This window comes from Canis lupus, chromosome 2, assembly GCF_003254725.2.
Source record: "Canis lupus dingo isolate Sandy chromosome 2, ASM325472v2, whole genome shotgun sequence".
In the NCBI taxonomy this organism is placed as follows: Eukaryota; Metazoa; Chordata; class Mammalia; order Carnivora; family Canidae; genus Canis; species Canis lupus.
Window position 1 is genome coordinate 27,304,346 of NC_064244.1, and position 24,206 is coordinate 27,328,551.

A 24,206-nucleotide genomic window follows, 5' to 3' on the forward strand; every position below is an offset into this window, starting at 1 on the left:
TCATATTTTATTTAAACATAAACAAACATAAATAAAATTTTATTTTTTAAAACATTTTACTTATTTATTTGTGAGACACACACAGGGAGAGGCAGAGACTCAGGCAGAGGGAGAAGCAGGCTCTTCGTGGGGACCCGATGTGGGACTCGCTTCTGGGACCCCGGGATCATTCTCTGAGTTGAAGGCAGATGCTCAACTGCTGAGCCACCTAGACGACCCCTTAGTAATAATTTAAAAGCATAAACTGGATCATGTCCCTCAGGTTTGAAAAAATGGATTTTCTTTTGAAATACATTCCATATCTGTGGGGCGCTCTGAGTAACAGGTGAGGTCTAGACTCGGGAAGTCACCACCAGAAAGAAGCCTTCTGCATGTCCTTCCCAGACATGCTCTCCTGGCTCTGCCAAGGCACCTGGTGCCTTTGCCTTTGCGGCGGTCATTTTCTTGCTTCTCTTTGTAGTGTTACTGCTGGTGTATGTTTTCCTAAATGGCTTATTATTTGCTCTTGACAAAGTAAGAAGCAGGTATAAGCCTACTTTTTTCAGAAGAAACAAGGCTTTTCCTGGGGTGCCTGGCTGGCTCAGTTGGTGGAGCATGCGGCTCTTGATCTTGGGGTTGTGAGTTCGAGTCCCACGTTGGGTGTAGAGGTTACTTTAAAAAAAAATAAAACCTTAAAAAAAAAAAAAGAAAGAGGCCTTTTCCTGCTCTTTGGAGGGGAAAATAGCTGAATGATGTTTGGGTAATAGGCTGGCTTTGCTTTTTCTCGGTTTACAAGAGTCGAGTCAGCAGAGTCATGAGCTGGTCTTTAGAGAATTAGAGTTTATCGTAGTTGAGCTGCCGTCTGCCAGAGCTCCCGTGAACTCCAGGGACCGGCCATCCCTGAGACATACGGACAGGAACCAGTTGGTTTATATTTTCTGCTTTTATAGCTTAACTCCTGTTCCCGGAACAGGCCCGAGCGCTACTTTCTGTGACGTGAATGGAATGTTCTCCTCGGCTCCGGGCAGCTGGGCTGAGAGCAGGGACTGGGAACCTGTTTTGTATTTGATCCCAATGAGCCCGACGCTGTTCACGGTCTCCGTCTGCCTTGTTTGGCCTTCTCCCCTCAGGTCATGAAGCTGCTACGACACGACAAGCCATCTTGGTGGTGGCGGCCCACAGCGTCTCTCGCGTTGAGTCCGGGAGAATGTCTTTATTCTGTCTTCATGCTTCAGTGAGAGTTTGGGTAGAGAATTCTAGGCTTTTCTCAAGAATTTGGAGGTATCACTCCCTTCTCTATTCCTTCCCTGCAATCTTGTGTTTTACCCCACCGTTGCGCAGTTTCGCAGTGGAATGCCGTGGTGGGCATCCGTTTCCTTCCATGATGCTGGCCACCTCCGGCACCTGCAGCTTGTGCCTTTAATCTGGGGACGTTTCTTTCTTCTTCTTTTTTTTTAATTTTTTACTTTATTTTATTTGTTTTTTATTTATTTTTTACATTTCTTTTTTCAAACGATGTCTCATACCTCTCTTTGGCTCTCTTGGTTTGTGAATATGTGGATGCGGAACTCCTGGCCTGGCTTTCTACTTCTCTCTCTCTCTTTCAGTTCTATTTTCCATTTCCTTGTCTGTTTGCACCACTGTGAGAAGTTTCCTGAACTATTTGTGCTGTCATGTTTTTATGACCACTTGTCTGGTATGTTTTTGCTGGATGCTGTTTACGGCCTCGTCTTCTTACCGCACAGATGCATGAGTTTCTCTTGTTGGAATTACTGATTTTTAAAAGCTTTTTTTTTTTCCTCCCCTGAATGATCTGTTTTCTCCATGTTGCCTTTGGTTCTGGTTGTCCTTGTCAGAGGCTTTCCGACGATGTCAGAAAATCCTTGACCGTGGCTCTCGAGTAAGCGGGGGTTAGAAAGACGAGGGTGGAGCTGGTCCGTGTAGGTGACCTTGGAGAGCTGCTTCTTTATACGGTGGCTTTTTCTCCTTAGCTGATTTTCCAGGGGGGTAGTTTTCAACTTCCAGCTTGGGGCTCAAAATCCAGCTGTTGGTGGTGTTGGGTGAGCTGGGTAGAAGAGGGCTGGGGGTTTTGGCACTGAGGGACCAGGGACCCACACCTACAGCTCAGGGGCCATCTGTTTCACCCTCTCCAGAGGAGACTGGGGAGGACGGTTGGTCTTTCAGGGTGGGGAGGGGACCCCTTCCCTCACATGCTCCCATTTACCTCCAGTTTGTTTATTAAGATTTTATTTATTTATTTATTTATTTGAGAGAGAGAGAGAGAGAAAGAGAGAGAGAAAGAAGGAGCATGGGGAGGCAGGGAGGAGCAGAAGGAAAGGGAGAGAGAATCTCAAGCAGGACTCTGCACTGAGTGCAGAGTCCAACGCGGGGCTCCATAACCCTAGGATCACGACTTGAGCTGGAACCGAGAGTCAGTTGCTCAACTGACTGCACCCCCCAGGTATCCCCCATTCATTCCCAGTTTTGGACATATGTGGTTATTACTGGTTTCCGAGTCTCCTGAAGATGCCACAGTTTCCCTGGGTTGGTTCTCGGCTTTGCTGCTGCAGCCTCAGGATTTCCTTCTGTTGATTGTACTAAATTAGTCACTGCTGGTTCATCTGTACTTCTGCTTCCATACCTTTGTTGCTACTGAGCGGGTTCGTGTCTGCAGTTTTTTTTTTTTTTTTTTTTTTTTTGCTGGAATTTTGGTTAGAGTTGAGGGAGATGCTCGGTTAAGGCATCTGGCATTGGCATCTAGCAGCTCCTTTCAAGCAGCCTCATGGCCCAGACTGTAGCTGAAGCTCCTTCCAGGTTGTGCCGGGCCTGCCGGGACTCCGTGCCTGCCTGCCTGTATGCCTCCTGGGAGGCACCTCCCCGGGGTGCCGGGTGCCAGCCTCTGCTCTACTCTTCACATACTCTCTGCCCCTGTCTTGTTCTTTCTGTTAAATCTTGCTGAAGATTTGCTGCAATTTGACTGCAAATACACATCTGTTCACAAAGGCTTCCAGGGGCCCCTGGGCTCTGCCCCTACCTTACATGAGGGGCTCCCTCTTGGGTCCTGTCGCCCAGCTCACACTTAGACTTTGCCGTCTGTGTGGTTCTTGACGGTCTGTCCATGTCTTTTTGCCTAACCGAAGCTTTCGGAAGGCAGGGACCATGTTTTTCTTGTTCAGTGTTGAAGTTGTTGAACCAGACCCTGTAGCTGCAGTAGAGCTCAGAAAATCCTGTCGGATATGTGAGCAAATTCGTGAATAGACAGGTGCCTTTAAGTCATTGATTTAAAATACGTTGAGTTCATATAGTTGTGGGTTAACTGGATATGCAGACTTACTGATCAGAACGTGAATGCTAACACTGAAAAGGTAGAAATGTTAGTAATCCTAATGCATTTTAAATTAACGATTTACTAATTCATTACCCATTTATTGAGCAGCTACTCTCTGCAAGATGCTATTGACCAGATTCCAGGGTCTCATCATTTATCTACATTTTTTTTCAAAATACAGTGACCTTCTTCCCTCCTTTTCATGCTTTCCTATTAGAATTCAGACTCTACTATGGGTGGGCTGCTGAGAGTTATTGTGCTCAGTGTTTTTTTCATAATGAGTAGCTGCTTTAAGAGTAGATCCTGAATATTTCCTGCTTTCTGCAGGATGTATGGAATGGGCATTTCATGAATAAAAATGGGTCGAATTGAAAGTTATGTGTTCCTGAGGCACTTCTATGAATGTTTTCTCTGATTTCAATTCGATGGAAAAGAACTGGGCAGTTGCACTTTCTTAACCATGCTTTGTATGGAGTAGATATTTATACATTTAATTTTGGAATCCCGAGAACAACCACCATCCCAAGGCTGTTGTAATAAATTACCACAAACTGCGTGACTAAAAACAATGAAAATGTATTCGGTCTTAGCTTGGGAGGCTAGAAGTAGAGATAGAGCTGTCCGCAGGACCACACTCCTTCCCACAGCTCTGGGGAGTGTGTCCTGGCTTCTGGGGGTTGCCTGCGATCCTTAGCATCTCTTGGGTTGTGGCAGCATACCCCCAGCCTCTGTCTCCGTGTTCCCTCTGTGTGATTGTCCCAATTTCTCCCTGCTTATGGGGACACCCATCATTTGATGTCGGCCCACGTTAGTGCAGCATGACCGCAGTTTAACTTGCCTGTGTCTGCAAAGACCTCGTGTCTAAATAATGTCACATTCCCAGGTTTAGGGTGGATGCGAATTTTTAGGAGACATTATTCAACTCAGTAAAACTACATTTCATGTATGAATAGTAATTTAAGAAATCATATAATAGTATTCTCTACCGAGTTATCCTACTCACACAGGAGTCCCTAAGCTCAGAGAAATTGCATGGGAGACATGTGATGGGTTCTTCAGACTGTCTTAACAGTTGCTTCACATTAATAAAAATTAGAGGGGTTTTTTTGGTCTCAGGTTTTGGAAGTTTCAGTGAGCAATATTCTGTAGGCAGGGTGCAAAAATAGAACTTGTATATGTTTTTCTTCCCCTCTTATCACTGTTTGATCATCACTGTTTCTCACCAGGAAAACTTACTTCTATTATTTTCATTATGGTAAAAGTATATATGTTCGGATTCAGTCATGAGTCTTCCTAGATGCGTGTCATTATGGAACATTGCCATAGTGTTTAGCTGTTGCAAGACAGAAGTCAAAGCTATGCACATTTAATGCCTAGAGATGAGCAGTATTTCAAAGCAGTTCTTTTTAAATTATTTTTACACCATAGATAAAATGGGTATTTTGATGGAATACATCTCGTTTTGCTGCAGTGTTTGCCACTCTGAGGATGTGTTCATCTGTGTACTTTGGTATCTGTGGTTCTATGCCTATAAGTGCGGTCTGCTAGTGTTAATGTACAGAATTCTTCATCTTGCATGAATATAGACAGTAATTGTGTAAAAACAAGCTCATCTTTAGTATTCCTGCTGTTATCTATCCTTGATTTGAGAGAACACTTGGGATGGCTTTTGGTTACCATTTTAGTGGGAATTCTGATTCTCCTGATTTGGAAAATGCAGATGATCTTTAAAAATGTACACTCATTTGAAAGACAAGTACCTAACAAAATGGCAACCATACAGAGGGAAAAGGACTTAAAAAATGCATTATATTGAAAACTGAATAATGAAAAAGACTTTTTTTCCTGATAACCAGCCTCATTATTGAGGGACCTAATAGATGTGCTAAAATAATCCATATATTACTACTAATTTACTCCTGAAGGAAGGTAAATTTATAGAGGGGACTACAGTGCATGTCAACATGGTGTCTCATGGCTTCCTCTTTTCATTTATTAGGCAACCTTTGCAACCCGTCATTGGCTTGTAGGTCAAGTCCTACTGTTATAGTGATGAAAACAGAAGAAAGGGGCTGGTGATTTCTGTTCTGTTTCAGTTTTCAATTGCACTAAGTCTCCACTGCATGGATTTAGGGGAATTCAGTTACATCTTAAAAATGGGGGCCAAGGGAGATGTGAAAATAAGAGTGTAGCTATCATTAACATAACCTTCCATGTGTCAGACATTCAGAAGCCTTCTCTAATCACTGTTAACTTTTCATTCTCTACAGTCCTCATAAGCTGCGATTTACGTTTGTAACCCCACTCATCATCGAGTGTTAAGTCATGGACATTTCAGTGACAACTCATACACACATGAAAGAGATGTACACGTAAGAAGCCTGAGTTCCCAATTTGCCAGTTAAGTGCAATAAAGCATTTTTCCCTTAGGGGAATACCGGTGTGTAGCCCAGGGAAAGCCCGCTCTCCACCTGACTTCATTTGTTGAGCACACCTTGTAATTGCAAGGAAAGAATGATATTTAAAATGTCACTGAAATCCATTACCCAATTTTATCCCTTAAAGAAGTGAACTTGCTCGAATATTTTTTTTCATTCCACTGAAAAAAAAAAAAGTTTAAAATCTCAGTGTGTTTGAAATTCCAAAGAAGCTGTTTAGAGATAGGCAGTAGAGTGAAAGTGAGGGTGAGCCACAGGGACGTGAGGCCAGCACCGTGGCTTCATCCCTGAAGCCCGGTTCTTTCTGATGCCTGCGTCGGGTCCCCAGCTCTAACCCCCAGGTTTTGTGAATACCAGGACTCATAGGACTAAGATGTGGTTATGCTCATGGTTGGTTAATTACAGAAAAAGGGCATAGAGCTAAATCGGCCAGAGGAAGAGCAGCATGGTGTGGACTCTGGACATGGATGCACAAGCCTCCACGGGTCCTCTCCAGAGTGTCCCAAGGGAGACTCTGAATTGTGACAATGTGTGCTAACCATTGCCTTCCAGGGCAGCACATCGAAGGCCCCACTGGCCTTGTAGGCGCCATCTGCTCAGTATGTCCCCAATTCCTCAGCTCCCAGAAGGAAATCATATTGTTTGTACAAACAGCATTGGCACAGCGGGCTACGCTTCTACATAGGGGAACTTTCTATCAGTGCAGAGTGCTGTCTATAAGCCATAACCCCGGATGGCAGCCCAGGGCTAACCCCTTCCCAACGACTCCCGCCTCTGGCCTACTCTGCATGTTACTCCTCTTCTGCCCACCTCCGTTCCATCTGTGGACCAAGCCTGGCAGCTCTGCGGTCACAGTCTGTCTCAGATTCAGTCACTCTTCTCTTGGTCCATCGCCACAACCCCTGTGTCCTGGACTGCTGCCTTAGTTACAGAACTGTGTTCCTGGATGCTCATCATTGCTTTCCTGCAGTCTGTTCCTTAGAGGGTGGCCAGAGTGATTCTTCTGAAACAAAATTCAGATCCCATCACTCTTCTGCATGTGACTCTTCCTGGGGCATCTCATCCTGCCCCTGGTCCCACGTGGTCCTGCTCCCTGTGAGCCCGTCTGCCACCTTACCCTTCGGTGAACTGCTGCCCCTCCAACACAGAGATGCCTCTGCTCAGGCCTCACAATAACGCTCTGTCTGCCTGGAAAGTGACCCCAGAGGCCTGCGTGGCATCTTCTCTCACTTTATTTGGGTCTCTACTTACACTCTGCCACCATCTGTCCTCCTTCCATCATCATGCCCATCGTAGCACTGATCCCCACGCATATTCTGGATTAATTTGCTTTTTCTGCATCTGATGTTTCCCTCAGCTAGAGCGGAAGCTCCATAGAACAGCCTGCGGCTCCGTCCCCAGTGCCTTGAACAGTGCCTGGCACGTAGTGAGCACGCGATAAAAATTCCCAAGTGGTTTAGTGAAGAAGTAACTACAGAAATCTGCTCAGAAGAGTGGAGACTCTGAGGCCATGAGTGTTACGTCAGTGGGGCAAGTCTCATGTGAATGGTCTGAACGATGCAGTGACCACGTGTAGCACACGTGAGAGCACCCAGAGGAATATTAGGGATGAATTGGAGTGGAGGAAACATCTCAGCCTCTGTGAGGTCCTGTTGGCAGTGAAGTTGCCATGTCTGTGTGTACGTCTTGCTGATGAAGATCGGAGTCACCCATGTTGTGTGTGGACTCGTTTTCTTCTCAGAGTCTCCGGCTTTTATTACCTCGCCAGGTGTTTGCAGTAATGCATCATAAGGTGCTGGGTGTGATGCATAATTTACTGATTAAACAGATCTGTGCAGATACAGGGAGCTTGAGGAATGTACTGGAGAGGCCGTCAGGCAGGAGCTGGGTCTGAGTGGCTGTGTTTTGCCTTCTGGGCATCTGGTTTCCCACCGTACAGCCTGTCTTTCCTAGTATCGCATCCACGTTCCTCCAATCCACGTCATAGCTGGGTAGATGAGATGTGCCTGGGTGGTGACAGCCAATGTTTTCGGATCACTCCATTTTACCAGAAGCTGAGGAGAGCTGTGTTTTTCGATGGGACGTGTAGATCTAGCCTCTAGCCATGGTCCATCCCATTATTGCCAAGTCTCGATTGACATCTGTGGCTGATGTGAAGGTTACTGGGAGCCGAGATCATGGATAACTGGCGCTTTTCCTTCATCAGGACTCAACAGTGGGTCAGAAGACAGTGCTTGGTCTAGTACTTGGTCTAGAACTTGGAGAAACCACCAGGTCTCTGGCTGTTTGGCTTCTTTGACATAAGTATCTGTTAAAAGGATCCCAGACTATTCGCACTAACGGGCCCCCTGGCAGTTTCCAGATAGAGGGCTTTCACGATGGCCAAACGACCCGCTAGATGTCCTTTGATCCCACCTCCAGCTGTATTTGTCATGATTTCTTCATTGCACCCTGCTCTCTAGAGCTGACAAAGGGAGGGGGCCGCGGGGAGGAGGCTCATTGGTAAGAGAAGGTGCCGCTCGCAGCCATGATTATTACTATTTTTCAACACCAGCAAATTGACAAAGAAAGGCAGATATTCCATGCATGTTCGTCTTCTCTGCGCAGTGTTGGGGCTGTGCTCCTGCCACACTGATGATCCCCCGGCCTGTTATTTCTTTAGCTCTCTTCAGCTTTGAAGTATGTACCTGTTGGTGTGATTGTAGGTTTAACCCGTTGGAGGGAACCTCTTCTGTAGTTTAGGGTCTGAGACCTAGCTAGGTTAGAGGCCAGAGAGGGAAGGTGAAGTGGAGGCAAGAGAGAGGAGAGCTTTCCTTTCTCATTCTATCTGCTTCAGCCAAAGGGGTAGGGAAGCATGTGAGCTGTTGTGTTACGATGGATGGTGATGTTGTGGTTTCTATGGTGACTGATTTCTTTCTCTCTTGTTCCACTGCTAAATACAGCAACAACAACAAAACCCCCTTGTGGCTAAGTTTGGCCTTCAGGTGGGATAGTTAGATTCTCCGGAATTTGCTGTGGGCCCCCTGTGTCGGGCCAGCCCTTAATCGCTGGCATGATGTCCTCCGTCCCACATGGCAGACTGTGTGATACCAAACAGCGTAGCAAATAAGCGGTCTCATCAGGTTAAACCCAAATGTTCCTTTTAAAGAAGGGCTGTCGGGCAGCCCTGCTGGCTCAGTGGTTTAGCGTCGCCTTCAGCCTGGGGCCTGATCCTGGAGACCTGGGATTGAGTCCCATGTCAGGCTCCCTGCATGGAGCCTGCTTCTCCCTCTGCCTCTGTGTCTCTCGTCAATAAATAAATAAAATCTTAAAAATAAAATAAAGAAGGGCTGTTTTAGACAGAGGGTTCTTAGACTGATGGCTTGCCCCCTGCCACCCTGTTGATGCAGTTGCCCTGACCTCGGAGGTCTCCCCGCTGCCCGTTCCGGGCATTCCTCCCTTGGGGCTCCTTCACTGCACCCCTGGGCCTGAAGGCACGGCTCTGCCAGACGCATGTGGCACCCCTGCCCTGTCGTCCTCATTTCTTTAAAGACTTCGGAGAGGGTTTTGCAGCAGAGCCTCTCTGGGGTGCTAGATCGAAGAGGAGCTCAGTCCTCCCTGGTGCGTAGAAACGCGAGGGAGGGCTTGTGCCAGGCTGCCCCTCGTATGCTCGGGTTCATGAACCACGGCACGTGAATTCCATTAATGGGAAAAGGATGATGGGGGCCATCTCGTTTTTATGAGCTTTGGAGAGAATCTTGGGAGAGACACACTCGAGAGGGCAAGTCTGGTCAAACAATAAGCATAATCGTAAAAATTGCAAAGCCAAGGTATGTGGAGTTCGCCATAACAACAGCTCGGTTGCTGCTGCTTGCAATCTGCTAGATAGCAACTCGCTTCTAATTCTAAACATTAAGAATTTAAGAATATAGGCAACTTTCCATTATCTGCTCTGTGAGTTATCATTCCCAAATGGCTTCTGTTCGCCGCTGATTATTCTGGCTCCCACCAGTTACTGCGGTTTCGGGGACAGCAGGATAATATTAGCATGAACTCAGTGTCATTGGTGTTGGGATGTAGGGTGGGGGGTGCAGCATGCATCTCGAAGACAGAAACGTTTCAAAGTGATTGTCGTGTCAGATTTTTGTTTGTTCAGACTTTCCACGCCACTCTCCATCGATAAGAATAATTAAGAAGTGATTCGACTCGTTTCTTCTGTAGAGGATTTGGTAATGAGCCACAATAAAATTGTATAGAGGCAGTATACACACACACACACATACACACACACACACACACAGATCCTTTGTGGGTTAGGTTGGACCTTTTCTTAAAAAAAAAAAGATTTATTTATTTATAGAGAGCACGAGCATGCGAGGGAAAGGCAGAGGGAGAGAGAATCCTCAAGCAGACTCTGTGCTGGGCACAGAATCCCACACAGGGCTCGATCCTACAACCCTGAGATCATGACCTGAAATCAAGAGTCGGGTGTCTAACTGATTGAGCCACCCAGAGGACCTGGTTAGGTTGGACTTTTAATTACCGTGTGCCTTTCGTGAACAAGCATTTGCAAATCACAGTATCTCAAGGAGGGAGACTGTGTAAGGAGGAGCCTAACTCCTTTCTTTCAGGGGTTAATGGTCTAATGGAAAACCAGGACCCCCAGCACAGCGATGCTTCTGTGCTACGAACCCACAGCTTTCACTAAGCTCCATCCTTCCTTGAGAAAGGCCCCCTGAGGGGTCTGTGTGTAGCTTGGGTGTAAATGAAAGCGTGGGGATCTCTCAGCTTCCCTTCACTTCCTTGGACAGCCCTCTGAGTTGCCTTGTCTTAATGGTATGAAGTCAAGGGCAAGATGAAAATCTGCCTCCAGGATGGTCTCCAGCCCCACTTCTAACCAGAAGGATAAACATACCAGATAGACTTTTACATGCATATGTCATGTTGTGTTTAACATTTAAAAAGTGAAGCGAGTAAGTTTAGAATAGTAGAGACCAGACTTAAAGCTTGTTAATATTTACTGAAATGTCCTGTAGTTGCTGGTGAAATTTCTAAGTCCTAGGGACACCTGGGGGGCTCAGTGGTTGAGTGTCTGCTTTTGGCTCAGGTTGTGATCCTGGAGACCTGGGATCGAGTCCCACATCGGGCTCCCTGCATGGAGCCTGCTTCTCCCTCTGCCTGTGTCTCTGCTTCTCTCTCTGTGTCTCTCATGAATAAATAAATAAAATCTTTTAAAAAAGGTTTCTGTGTCCCCTTGATTTTCCTAAAGGTACATACATGCATACATAACTTCAGGCTGTAAAGGAGTTCAGAAAATTTAGTCATTTTGGTTATATTTGTACAAATTGGCCCATTCACTGGACCTCACTTGTTTCTGAGCTACTAGTGATTCAGAGAGGCTGCAGGTGCATCAGTGAGAGGGTAGTGAGCAAGGCCAGGCCGGAAGCGTTCTTGTGTTATGAGTCGCACACCTTCGGAGTGTCTCTGGAATATATAGAAACCCTTTCAGAGGGCACCTGGGTGCCTCACTTGGTTAAGGACCTTCCCTCGGCTCAGGTCATGATCCTGGGGTCCTGGGATCGAGTCCTGTATCGGGCTCCCTGCTTAGTGAGGAGTCTGCTTCTCCCTCTCCTGCTTCCCCTTGCTTGTGCTTGCTCTTTTTCTTTCTTTCTCTCAAATAAATAAATAAAATCGTTAAAAAAAGACTCCTAGGGGGGTCTCCAGGCCCAGAGAAGTTCATTCTTTGTCCTGCCCTGGGCTGGGAGCCCGTGGAGGATCCACAATGCGCACACAGACCTATCTGAATCCCAGGGCCGAGATCTTTTTCCATTTGCTTTTGTAGAGTCTTTAGAAGTAAAGAAGGGTATTTAAAGGCTGAGCCCAGGAAATGTCATTGCAACAAGGAATGAGGAAATAAATCCTGAGGGTGTTAAGTATGTGCCTACCGAAATATCATACATGACCTGGAATATGTTGAGTGACCCTTCGTTGCTCAGTCACTTCTGACAGAGGCTCTGTTAGATATTAGGGCAGGATGATTCTTTATTGTCATAATGAACACGTGCTCCCATTTCTTTCAAATGCTGGTATCCAGAGGCTAATGGTGCTCCCTGTGTGGAAGTAGACCCACTGGTGTAGGCCAGTAAGAGTGGCCCCGTTTTTCTTGACAGCGATTGGCTTGGGAAGATGCATGTGACCACTTGGGGTCAAGGGTGTATGAGGACGCCGGTTACATGGTTTCTAGCATAGGTGACCTGGCTTTTCAGAAGAGGCATGGGGAAGAGGTGGCTCTCTCTTCTCCCTCTGTACTTCATCCCATTAGGCTGAGGATCCTGGGACCCTGCAGCCATCTGCAGGCCCTGAGGAGAGCTGCCCTATGGAAAGTGGTTCCCCCAGAGTGGTCCCTCCACTGAACGAACCTGGGCCATGTGTGACGTCGTTCCCTCCTCCCTTTACCAGCAGCCTTGAGTGGAAAATTTTGTTATGGGACATAATGGATGTCCTTATGGCTCAGGCCAGTGTGAGTGGGATTTTGTGGCCTGGCTATGTCAACATGGCCAATGGATAAGGCTTTCCTTAGGAAATGGTACCCACTGGGTGACTTGGTCTACTTGTCTCTAGGTTGGAAGTGATGGTCTTGTCTCTAGGTTGGAAGTGATAGTTTACTCCTTAAAAATAACAAACCCTTTGCTACCAGGGTAGCAGGCAGGTTAACAAGTACCTAAGTCATTTATCATCTTTATTTTATACACAAAGTACCTGTTGTGTGACACCAGATTGTGAGTAGGGTGTGTTTGTGGTGGTTCTCTTCATCCGGCATAGCATCTTCTCATGTCAGACACCAAGTGTTCAGAGAGGTGGCCTTGGGAGGCTAAGTAACAACACTGGACCTGCAGTGTGGACTGGCACAGATGCCCAGTCAGGAGTTCCAGGCCTTGTTGGGATGACATGTAGTAAATTAGAACTGAAAGGGTTGGCCTGCACAACTCATCGAACCAAGACAGGAGGGAGCTTCCGGGTTCACTAAATGTTGGAGACAGAGGTGCAGAGAACCAAGGGACTTTGAGGGGCTCATCGAAATTGAAGGGTGAGGAGCCCACACATGCAGGTGTCCCCTCTCCAGGGTGTCTGAATCGGGGAGACTTTGCCTGCCAGGGGGCATGTGGCAATGTTGGGAGGCATTTTGCTGGCCACAGCCAGGAGGGAGCTACCGGTGCCTCGTGGGTGGAGGCCAGAGATGCAGCCAAGAGCATCGTGTAGCACACAGAACAGCACCACCAACAAAGAATTATCCGGCCCCCAAATGCCAACAAGTGCTGAGGCCGAGATTGAATACTTTTCTCCCCTAGAAACAGGTGGACGGGGAGAGGTCGAGGACAGCCAGGATTGAGGAAGGCGCTTGGGACTCTGTTATTAGGCCTGTGCCAGGCTTCCTGGCAGTTGGCACTTAAAAATGTGGGATCTTCTCCATCCCACACTGTTCAGAGGAGCGGACCACCCTGCGCTACAGAAGCTGCTGCCTGTGTCTGCACGGGTCGGAGCACAAGATCCACCTGCTATGTGGAAGAGCGTTGCTTGCTATCCACTCTACTTTCTATCACTGAAGGGTGGCGTCGACCCGAGTGGGGACCGTTCAGGGCCACGGTCGTATTTCCAAGACAACAGTTGGGTTGCACTTGGGGCTTCTTCAGCAGAAGGGGCACCCAGCAGTATTTTTGTCAGTCACGTTCCATCTCTGGGCTGTGAAGCTTGGATCCCCCCTGCCCCCCCCCAGGAGCGGCCACCAAGCTCTTCCAGAGCCCAGGGTGCCTGGACTGCCCCCTCCCAGCCCCCCGGAGGGTTGCTGTGGAAACGGGAAGAGATGCCCTGGCTTTATCGGGGAGAGGATGAAATAAGTGTGGGAAGAGACACTGTAATCACTGTTTACCTACACACACAAAATCAGCCGTGGTTTTTTCCATGACGCTGCTGTAAGTGAGGTCGAATTCCTTGCCACTTACAAATGCTTTTATGGTGCTAAATGTTAATCAATGAAAGGCATTCTCAGTACTCTGGGTTTTTTCGTTTTTTTTTTTTTTTTTTTTTTTTTTTTTTTTTTTTTAAATCTAGTGTACCACTTTTTGGATTTACTGTGAAATAGGTCTACTCTAGTTACCGGTTATAAATCTTGTGGTTCAAGTTGAAGTATATAGTACTACATTTCTTCATGACTATTTTTTAACTTGATTTACTGTATGGCTAGTAGATAAAACTGCTATTTACAGCTGTAAGTAAAGAATGGAAATGCTGATTAGGGTGCAGCGTACAGATTTTTTATTACATTTTCATTATAAATATTTCATTGGCTAAATTTAATCCAGTGCAGTGGAATTAAAATGTAATAATGCTATTGATTTAATAAATGCTGGCTTCCTAATGTCCATTTTTAGATGAAACTAAGATAATGAGAGTAATTTTCTAGTGAACATATGAGCGCTAGATCTCTGGTAAAACAAAGAGGAACAAGATGATAAATTGCACTGGATTTTTTTTTAAGCATGTCATATCATGCTGATATAAGTAAAGGCATTAAAGCGCAGTTCATTATATATCAATTTGAACGTAATCCTAATTAAAACCTTCCTTTGACTTCACTGAAGCCTATTCTTAGAAATTATGTAAATTAATCGAGGCCTTTGAAAAGATGCAGGCGCAACATTTGAGTACCCTGTGGTATGTTGGAACTGAAAAAAAATTACACTGTGCAATATTTTTGTGTAGGTATGACACACAAGAGATTTTGATGCTGGAGGTGCCTGGGTGGCTCAGTCAGTTGAGCATCTGTCTCTTAATCTCAGCTCAGGTCTAGATCTCAGGGTCATGAGTTCAAGCCCTGCATTGGGCTCCACTCTGGGCATAGAGTCTGCTTAAAAAAAAGAAAAAAGAAAAGAAATTTCGGTGCTTAAAAAAATGTGGGGGGAGCACCAAATTGCATATCTCTTTTTTGCCCATATTCTTTTTTTTATGATTTTATTTATTTATTCATGAGAGAGAGGGAGGCAGACACAGGCAGAGGAAGAAGCAGACTCCCTGCAGGGAACCTGACGTGGGACTAGATCCCAGGACCCCAGGATCATGATCTGAACCAAATGCAGACGCTCAACCACTGAGCCACCCAGATGCCCATTTTATTTCATATCAACATAAGCAAAAAGGAGAAAGCAAAGAATTGAAGACCGAGGCTCATATTGCCACCACTGCAAGACTTCCTGGAGCAATTAATTGTGGAACTTGGGTTAGGAGTCTGGTTTCTGCACTGGGAAAGGATGCACTGCTTTCCTTACATTGACATCCTCACAAAGTGCATTTTTATTGCGTTGTGTTAATTAGTTTGAACTCATTCCCTCCGTGCCGCATCCTTCATATTGTTCTATCATGTGAGACGTATTTCTCTAATGAAGCAGGGGGGGCAGGAAGCATCGACTATTTTAGGAGTCTGTGATAGCCACATAGCAAATTTTGGGGGCATAACCTGCAGCTCTTCGAGCCTCTAAAATAAATGCAGAGGGATGAGTCAGGTTCAAGTAGGAATGTGACCGATGAGGAGGACCCAAAACGATGGAACATTCCATCTTTCCCATCTTTTCTTTCTTCTGTGTCCTGATGAGTATATGTTTCATCTCCTCCTGTAGAGTAATACTCAGAGTCATTTGCCGTTTTATAAAGAACTCAGGTGCTTGCCCTGATGCTTTATCACTCTGCTAAATAAGTTTGGGATGGTGCTTACTCTTGGATGACGAATATTAAGACAGCTCTAGGCAGTGACATTTGATTCTTCTGGAAACAGCTAGTACCTTTTCCAGGCATGGCAACTCTTTCCAGGGCAGGGATCACATCAGAGGCTGATGCTGGAAGCTGTGGGTGACCAGCGTGGGCCTGGTGCACCCCAGGGGATGCTCTGAGGTTGGCCGGTCTACCTGGCCTCTGCATCTCAGGTAAAATAAAACAAGACATCAGCCAAAGCTATAAAACCAAACAACCAAAGACACTGTGGTTTGTCCGCTTTTCTTTTTCCAGCGTGACATGTTATTTATTCCTCCTTAGTCATTTTCTAACTAAATTTCAAGCTTCTCAACGTCAGGAGCCACATCATCTTCTTGCTCTTTACTCTGTATAAATGAACGCTTAACACATAGTATTTAAAATACTACTGACAGATTGAGATTCGTGTGCACTCTGCAGCCAGGAACTAGATTAACCACGTTTATCAGATGAACCTGTCTGGGTTAACATTGATCACGTGAGAAGATAGGTATTGATGAAGGATAGCTTGCTTACCAGGCCCCAGGGGCATTTTGCTGCACACGGTTCTTAAATCTTCATTGCTTAAAGAACACATGAAAGCAGTTAGTAAAAATCACCTCTTAATTTTTTGAAGACTGATGGTATATAAACATTTTAGGAGGTAAGTTTTTAGTGTCATGATTCTCTGACACACTTTTCATAAGCCATTGAAAAAGTATTATGAATTAACAGCAAACATTGAAGGTTAAGTCAATGATCATTATTTAGAGCTGATATTTTTTAATCTGGCAGTATCTGTCTTTGAAATAAAACCTTAGGAGCTTATGGGCTTCAAGAGTGTTTTCTTTTTTGTTTTTTTTTAAAGATTTTAGTTTATTTATTTATTTTTAAAGATTTTATTTATTTATTAATGAGAGACAGAGAGAGGCAGAGACACAGGCCGAAGGAGAAGCAGGCTCCCTGCAAGGAGCCTGATGTGGGACTTGATCCCGGATCCTGGGATCAGGACCTGAGCCAAAGGCAGATGCTCAACCGCTGAGCCACCCAGGCGCCCTGGGTCACAGTTTTATTTGCTTATTTATTTACTAATTAGCGATAATAATAAAAGATCCTTTTTGGCCTTTGTTTCCCAGTCTATAACCTGAAGCTCAGCATGGGTGTAGTCAGACCACTTGGATTTGAATCTGGCTTCTCTGGTGAGCTCTGTGTCCTTGCTTAGATGACTTAACCTCTCTGTGTCTTAATTTCCTTACTATAGGGTGGATACTCCCCTCCCTAGTCTGCTGTGAGGGAAAAATGATAATACAAGGAAGTGCTCACAAGTATTTACAATGTGCTAGGTTGTTACTGTTTCTCTACTTGATACCATGTGCCAAACCAGGTTATTCTCCATGCAGAGAGTAAGGGAGCTCCTGGATTCCTGGAGAGAATAAAGCTGATGGAGAACAAAAGTTGATGTATACATAATCTCTTGTACGTTGTCATGCCACTAAAAATAAGGTTCCCTGAAGAGCAATTGTTAAGGTAGGCTGCTAAGACAGTCCTCCAATAAAATGAATGGCATTTTACTTCTGATCAATATAAAACTACTTTCAGGCAAGAATAAAATGTGTAGCAATGGATGTAGATGGGAATGACACTGCCAGCATTTCTTAAACGGAAGTTTTTCTGTAAGCAATTTAACTGGACTCTGGCACATTTAAATAAACAGTATTTCTTGATTGTGACAGGCATATTTGTGAATGTACTGAGGATTTAGTAATCCCTCCTGATTTCAGGAATAACATCATTCTTGATCCAATAATTGTGAGGTGTGAATGATTCTCTAGAGCTTTGCAAAGGCCAGAATGCATCTTTAAAACCACAGTGAATTTTCCATTATCTCTCGGTAGATAATCAGTTTTGCGAATCATCTTCAGGGGCCAGGAACCCTCTCTCTCTTTTTAACATCGAGAATGATTAGCTGGTGTTTGTGTAAATGAACGCATGTACTCTCAGTGCATTAGCAGCCCAAAGTAAATGGTCTGGGGGCGATTAAATTTGTTTTTCAATGAGTGTATCTGTACTTTTCCTCATATACTTATATATACACACACAGAGCTCAGAAAATCTGTACATTATCTTATTTGGAAATTTACTGGCATTGAATTAATTATCATAAGAAAACTCCGTATTTTTTAGGAGTGACAGTGACTCCCTTTGCCTTTTTTTTTTTTTTTTAAAGTCCAGGATACTGACTTCCTGCCTTCTTTTTTTTTTTTTAAGATTTTATTTATTTATTCATGAAAGACAGAGAGAGAGAGAGAGAGAGAGAGAGAGGCAGAGGGAGAAGCAGGCTCCATGCAGAGAGCCTGATGTGGGACTTGATCCTGGGACTCCGCGATCGTGCCCTGGGCCACCCAGGGATCCCCTCCCTTTGCCTTTTTTGATCAGCCTTAAAATGCCTAAATCCAGTATTTTAAGGCTCAGCCTCCCAAGCTAAATTTACCAAGCCATTTTCCCATAATCTTTTCTTTACCCTTCCGAGTCATGTGCTTTCCTATTCCAAATTAAGATTCACTCCTGTAAATCCTCGGGTTGCCGTCATCATAGGAGTCGTGATTTTTGCATGCTGCAGTAAAGAAGTTCATTCTGGAATTTCTTCTAAGCCTGGATCTTCCATAGCTGTTTTCTTTTCCTTCTCCCTCTGATAATGTCACTGTGTGTGTGCTCTACGTCATGTAGTGCTCTGTGTGTGTGGTACCTTGGTGGTGTTTAATGTGTGCTTATTGAGTGAATGATGGACTATGGCATTGGGATGAATATCAATAAATCATCTAGTTTTGATCATTTCTTCAGCTTCATTCAATAAGCACTTGTTGGGGTCTTCATTAGAAGAAGCAAGGAACACACATGAGAGAGATCAGCCTTGGCTGAGAAGAATTGCACCGAACACATGGCTACCTGTCCTGTTTGTTGAAAGGTCTCCAGTGGCCAACTGGAGGTTTCAATGGCAAGCCTTTTTGAGCAGATACTGTTCTATCTCTTGTAGTAAAAAAAAAGTTTCTGACATCATCATTCATGAGGGACATAAGCATTAAAGCAGTAGGGGTACAATCATAACCAAACTCAGGATCATCATGTGTCTTTGTTCCTGGATTTTTTAAAAACATTTTCATTGTATTGATTTGCCTTTGAAACAGGTGGGATTTTCTACATAGTCATTGAAGGATTGGTCTTTCTTTCTTTCTTTCTTTCTTTCTTTCTTTCTTTCTTTCTTTCTTTCTTTCTTTCTTTCTTTCTTTCTTTCTCTTTCTTTCTTTTTTAAATACTGATTAAAGGTGAATCTAAGAAAGTGGAAGGTGGGTCTGGGAATACAGGAACGTGTTGTATAGTTTCCAGGCTTGTTTCTGAAATTGAGGGTTCAAGTTTAAGAGGCTGTTCTGGATAGATGTGGATTATTTGAGACCAGAATATAAACACCTATGTTTAGATGCAGCCATGTCTCATAACGTCTGGCTTCCTTTCTTAGTGTATTAAACAATAGGATTGAAGAGTTTTCACATAGTTTGGAGCAAAAACTGATGTTTTTCCATGAGTAAGAGGTCCGTGTGCTTGCAAGTAATTGAAAGGTAGTGGAAATAGTTTAAGATGTAGGAAATTCAAGCTGTGATTGACAATGAGAAGACTCATTTGTAAACCTTTACTCTCTAAGCATTATTTTTAAATGGCTTAAAAATAGTTTAATGTCACTGAGATGAAATACTGTCAACACCATTTTAATTTTTAAAAAATATCAATGTCGCTAATATTTTATTTTCACCTCACACATGGCCTTGTATGATTTTAATGTGAAAGGTATTTTTTATGGATAAGCAGAGAGAGACAGTCGGTGGTTGACAAACAAGCACATGGCCTCTCCAGAAAAAAAGGAAGGAGAGTGTGTGATTTCTGCATGAAATTATCCCCTCTTTACCTAGAGTTTGATGATGAATACACTGAAATCATTAATGATAAACATTGATAACACAAGCTAGCAGCTCTGAAAGGAGATTATCCAAGGAGCAAATTGTTGCCCTGAGCCTTTATGCTTTATTTCTAAGGAAAAGCAGCCATTGCCTGGTCCCACCTGACAACTAGGAATAAGGTAAGACAGCTATTAAGGGACATCTAGTAGTGTAGGGTGCCTAGTGCCATAGAGTTTTCAACACAACGTTGGGAGCTGTGATGGAGAAATCTGTCAGGGCTTGAAGCATTGACCCAGGAGGGGTGTAGATTGGCCAAAGGCTTCAAATCAGTGGTCAAGGTCACACTGAAATCCCGTGATGTAGAAAGGGTCTGGCGGTCCTGTGTCAGTTCTACTTAGAAAGCTGGCTCTCCTCCAAGCAGGAACAGAGGTATCTGGAGCAAAGAGTGGGCACAGAGCTGAAATCAAGGGGGGGCTGATGACGGTGGGTAGACCAGAGCCCAGAATGTCATCAGGCAGAAACAGAAAGGAGAAAGAAATCGAAATTGCAAGGAGAGTGCTGGTGGCGGAGGCAGCCAGAAGTTACAAATTTCCTATTATTGGTGAGCCGCATCTCAAGAATGTTTAGCCTTGTAGCTGTGAGTAATGAGAGGGAACACAGCAGCAAGGAGGGACATCTGATAGCAGAGAGAAGCCCAACTTCTGTGAAAATATTACATTCGTCTGGGCCATTTATTATACAGTTGACCCTTGAACAGCATGGATTTGAACTCCACTTACATGCAGATATTTTTCGGTAGATACGGTGGCGTGCTGTAGATGTGTTCTCGTCATGATTTTCATACTAACGTTCTCTTTCCTCTTACTTTATTTTTTTATTTTTTTAAAAAATATTTTATTTATTTATTCATGAGAGACACACACACACACACACACACACACAGAGGCAGAGAGACAAGCAGAGGGAGAAGCAGGCTCCATGCAGGGAGCCGACGTGGGACTTGATCCCAGATCCCCAGGATCACATCCTGGACCAAAGGTGGTGCTAAACCGCTGAGCCACCCAGGCTGCCCCTCTCTGGCTTACTTTATTGTAAGAATACGGCATATAATATACACAACGTACAAAATAAGCATTAATCAACTGTTCATGGGATTGGTAAGGCTTTTCTGGTCCGTAGCAAGCTAACAACCTTTTGGGGGAGTCAGAAGTTACACATGGAGTCTTGACTGTGCAGGAGGTTGGCACCCCAAAGCCCTGCATTGCTCAAGGCTCAACTATAGTTACATGTGGGTCTTTATTAGTATTTGGGGCCATTTCTGTCTCATCAAGCAGTAGAATCATGACTGCTTAAACTTGCTGACAGTATTCGGGCAAAGTGTATGTTGTATTATGATTTTGGAGCCATTCCTTATCTCAAAAGGGGAAAAGGTTCTCGTATGTAAAATGGGGAAAGTGGGACGCCTGGGTGGCTCAGCTCGTGATCCCAGGGTTCTGGGATCGAGTCCCATATCGGGCTCCCTCTCGGGGAGCCTGCTTCTCCCTCTGCCTGTGTCTCTGCCTCTCTCTGTGTGTCTCATGAATAAATAATAAATAAATAAATAAATAAATAAATAAATAAATAAATAAAATCTTTTTAAAAAGGGTGTGTATTTGTGCAACCGACTACTGGCCTCAGTTCCCACTGATCATGAGACACTAGGGGGTGTTGATGTCTGACAGGAACTGTATCTTTTAATCTTTTCATTCAGGTGTCAGGTCTTGCTTTTGGGTGTAAGTTTCCCACTGTTGTCTCATCCCCCTGGGCGCTGTGGTCGAGGCGTGTTAATATGCATTCACTCTCTGTGCTGTTTCTTCTGATTTTTTTTTTTTTCTGAGCCAGCTTCCCAGCCACCAATAAAAAGAAGCGCTGTAGAGGCATCTGGGGGGCTCAGTCAGTGAAGCATCTCCCTTCGGCTCCGGTCATGATCTCAGGGTCCTGGGATCGAGTCTCAACATCGTCAGGCTCCCTGCTTGGCGAGAGGCTGCTTCTCCCTCTCCCTTTGTCACCTGCCCCCCGCCCCCGCCCCAGTCACTTATGCTCACCATCTCTCAAATAAATAAATAAAATCTTTTTAAAAACCCGCTGTACTGGGGATCCCTGGGTGGCTCAGTGGTTTAGCGCCTGCCTTTGGCCCAGGGCGTGATCCTGGAGTCCCGGGATCAAGTCCCGCATTGGGCTTCCAGCATGGAGCCTGCTTCTCCCTCCTCCTGTGTCTCTGCCTCTCTTTCTCTCTCTCTGTATCATAAATAAATAAATCTTTAAAAAAAACCCGCTGTACTGTAAATATAAAATAATAAAATCACCTCCTGATATTCCTGAAGAGTATTTCCTTGTGTTTGGTTTCCTATGCATGTGATTTTTGTAAACTGTTGGTAGTTAAGTTCTCAAGGAACTTATAAAGGCTGAGAACGGGTTAGTTCTCTCAGTGAGCTTGTGTCACATGTCCTTGCACCCTGAACACATCCTTCTTATTGGCCTGCCTGCCCCCCACCCCCAGACCCAGCATTTCTTGTGCGCGCACTGGGCATTGATACCTTTGCAGACTGTGGTGTTATAACCCGAGACAGGGTCCTTGGGGTTCTCTGGGTATCTAAAGCCTCCCCCTTGTTTGGTGAAGCAGCACAGTGGTAGGGAGTCATGTAAGCAGTTCTTCTCTGCTCTCATGTCCTCCCCCTGCTACCCCGACCGGCTTTTGCAGGGGGGAGCAGCCCCAGCCCGGCGGGACTCTTTGCGATGATCCTCGGAGTCACTTGTCAAATGACATCATTGAATTAATTAAAAATCCACTTTAGATTTGCAGATAAAAGAAAGTAATAGATCCCTCGGTATTGCTGTACGTCTCGACCAACTGATGTATTTAGAAATAGCAGGAGGTATTTGCAGCTGTTACTCCCTCAGGGACAGACTGCAAATACGTTTATTTATCTACTAGCATTTATACAGGCTGTGAGTTACGAGATGACCTCCGTCTCTGCAAAATAAATCCTGGTATCCGGAGTCCAGCCAGCCTCATCTATTGCTGTATAGGGAAAGTGGATATTGAAATTTGTTTTCTTGGGAAAGCGGGAAGGCTCCATCTCGCACGCATAAGGTTGCTGTGAGTGGGTTATAAAACTGCCAGACACCTATTAAACAGGGGGTGTTGCTCATCTTTATTGAGCAGGAGTCGGGTTCTGATTGTGTGCAGAGCTGTTTGGGGCCTTTATGTGCACACATTCCCAAGATCGGCGGCTCTCCGCCGTTGACCGATAAGCTGTGTGCTCTTGGGCTCAGGAGACAGGGATGAGCCGTATCAGCCACAGAGTCTCCCCGAAGCCCTGCGAACTAGTCCCATAGCAAGAGGCCCCATCTTCTGAAGATGCGCCTGCTGTGTGTTTCAGATGACTGATTGCCTGCATTACTCTGCTGTGCTTCAGTTATAGCACCTAGGAAGATCAAAGCAGTGCAATGTGAATTTTTTTGCTCGGTGTAAATTTAAGCATGGCCACAAAGGCGTGTTTCCTTCCCTTGGAAAAGCAATTTAGCCTGCAGAAAATAATTAAATCCACAGTATCTCGCAATAATGAGAAATTTGAAAGGGGGAGGGTTAATTATTTCAATCCGATTTTAGTTACCCAATAAAGTGTTTAAGGAGAGCGTCCAGACAGGGCCCAAGTTAATTTACGATACCATGACTTTCAATGTTTCTGTCCTTTCCCTGCAGGATCATGCAGATCTGCGAAGCCATTTCTTCACAGTTGGGATGAAGCTAGAAACAGTGAATTTGAGCGAGCCCTTTCATATCTGTCCTGCATCAGTGACCAAGGTGAGCTTCCCTCCCTTGCTCTTTACCTTCATGTCCAGCCGACTGGACGAAATGTGCTGGCGCAGGGGGTGGAGCGCAGTGGGGCGAAGCGGCCCCAGAGCGAGCACCTTCTCCTCGGGCCACGCTCTACTAAGGGGCTCCTTTGGTCCCTGGCCCACAGAGCCAGGCCGAGCACATGCCTCCTGTTGGGGCAGATTTGGTTCCTACGGGCTGTCGGGGCTGGTGGCCTTAAGGGACCCGGAGGGAGGCTCAGGTGCGCTGCTGACTGTAGGGCAGTGAACTCCGCCGCCAGTACATGGCGCGCCTTCTTCGGCCAACCAGGGTAACGTCCACGCTGCCATTTGTCCCCGTCCTTGTTCACTTGGGCTGCTCCGGATTCACCTGCTGTAATCGTTGCAGTGGCAACTCGCTCCTCTTCCACAGTCATTCGTGGGATCCGCTTGTATTTTGGAAATGCCCGACAGCGGTGGAAAGCACATTCCCATCTCCAGTGTGTGTCCCCACGTCCGCTTCCTTGTTGCCCCTGGCTCTCATTCACTAAAGGGAGAGCGTGCTTCTCCGTTTTGCAGATTCAAAATGAGATTACCTTTTAAGGTAAAGTCCATTTTCCTGACGGTCTGATGGTTTTTCAAGATTATAATTTCCCTCGGCTGTGCCAATCATCTAGAGGAAGTCACCTGTGGAAGTCACACCTCCAGCATGTGTCTGTACCTGAAGCATCCTCCTACTAATGGCCGGGGAAACCGAGAAACCCACCTTTCTTACCCAATGTATGCTTTAGTTAATGGCCTTTTGTGTGGGAACTTAATTAACGGTCCAAAAGTCAATTCCATTTTAATTTCTTTTACCAAGGAAGACTGGATTTGTTAATACAGTGATGAGTGTTTCAGAGTCATTTTGTATGC

At 45.2% G+C, this 24,206-nt stretch overlaps 1 protein-coding gene across 6 annotated transcripts in view; it reads left to right on the forward strand.

The window, feature by feature from the left end:
* The window catches only part of SFMBT2 (Scm like with four mbt domains 2), a 217,060-nt gene that overhangs the window by 116,553 nt on the left and 76,301 nt on the right, over positions 1–24,206 (forward strand). For all 6 annotated transcript variants that reach the window (XM_025445576.3, XM_025445580.3, XM_025445579.3 and 3 more), the window contains one exon: positions 23,200–23,301. In XM_025445576.3, coding sequence (XP_025301361.1) covers positions 23,200–23,301 — 102 coding nt within the window. The remainder of the gene's footprint in view (positions 1–23,199; positions 23,302–24,206) is intronic.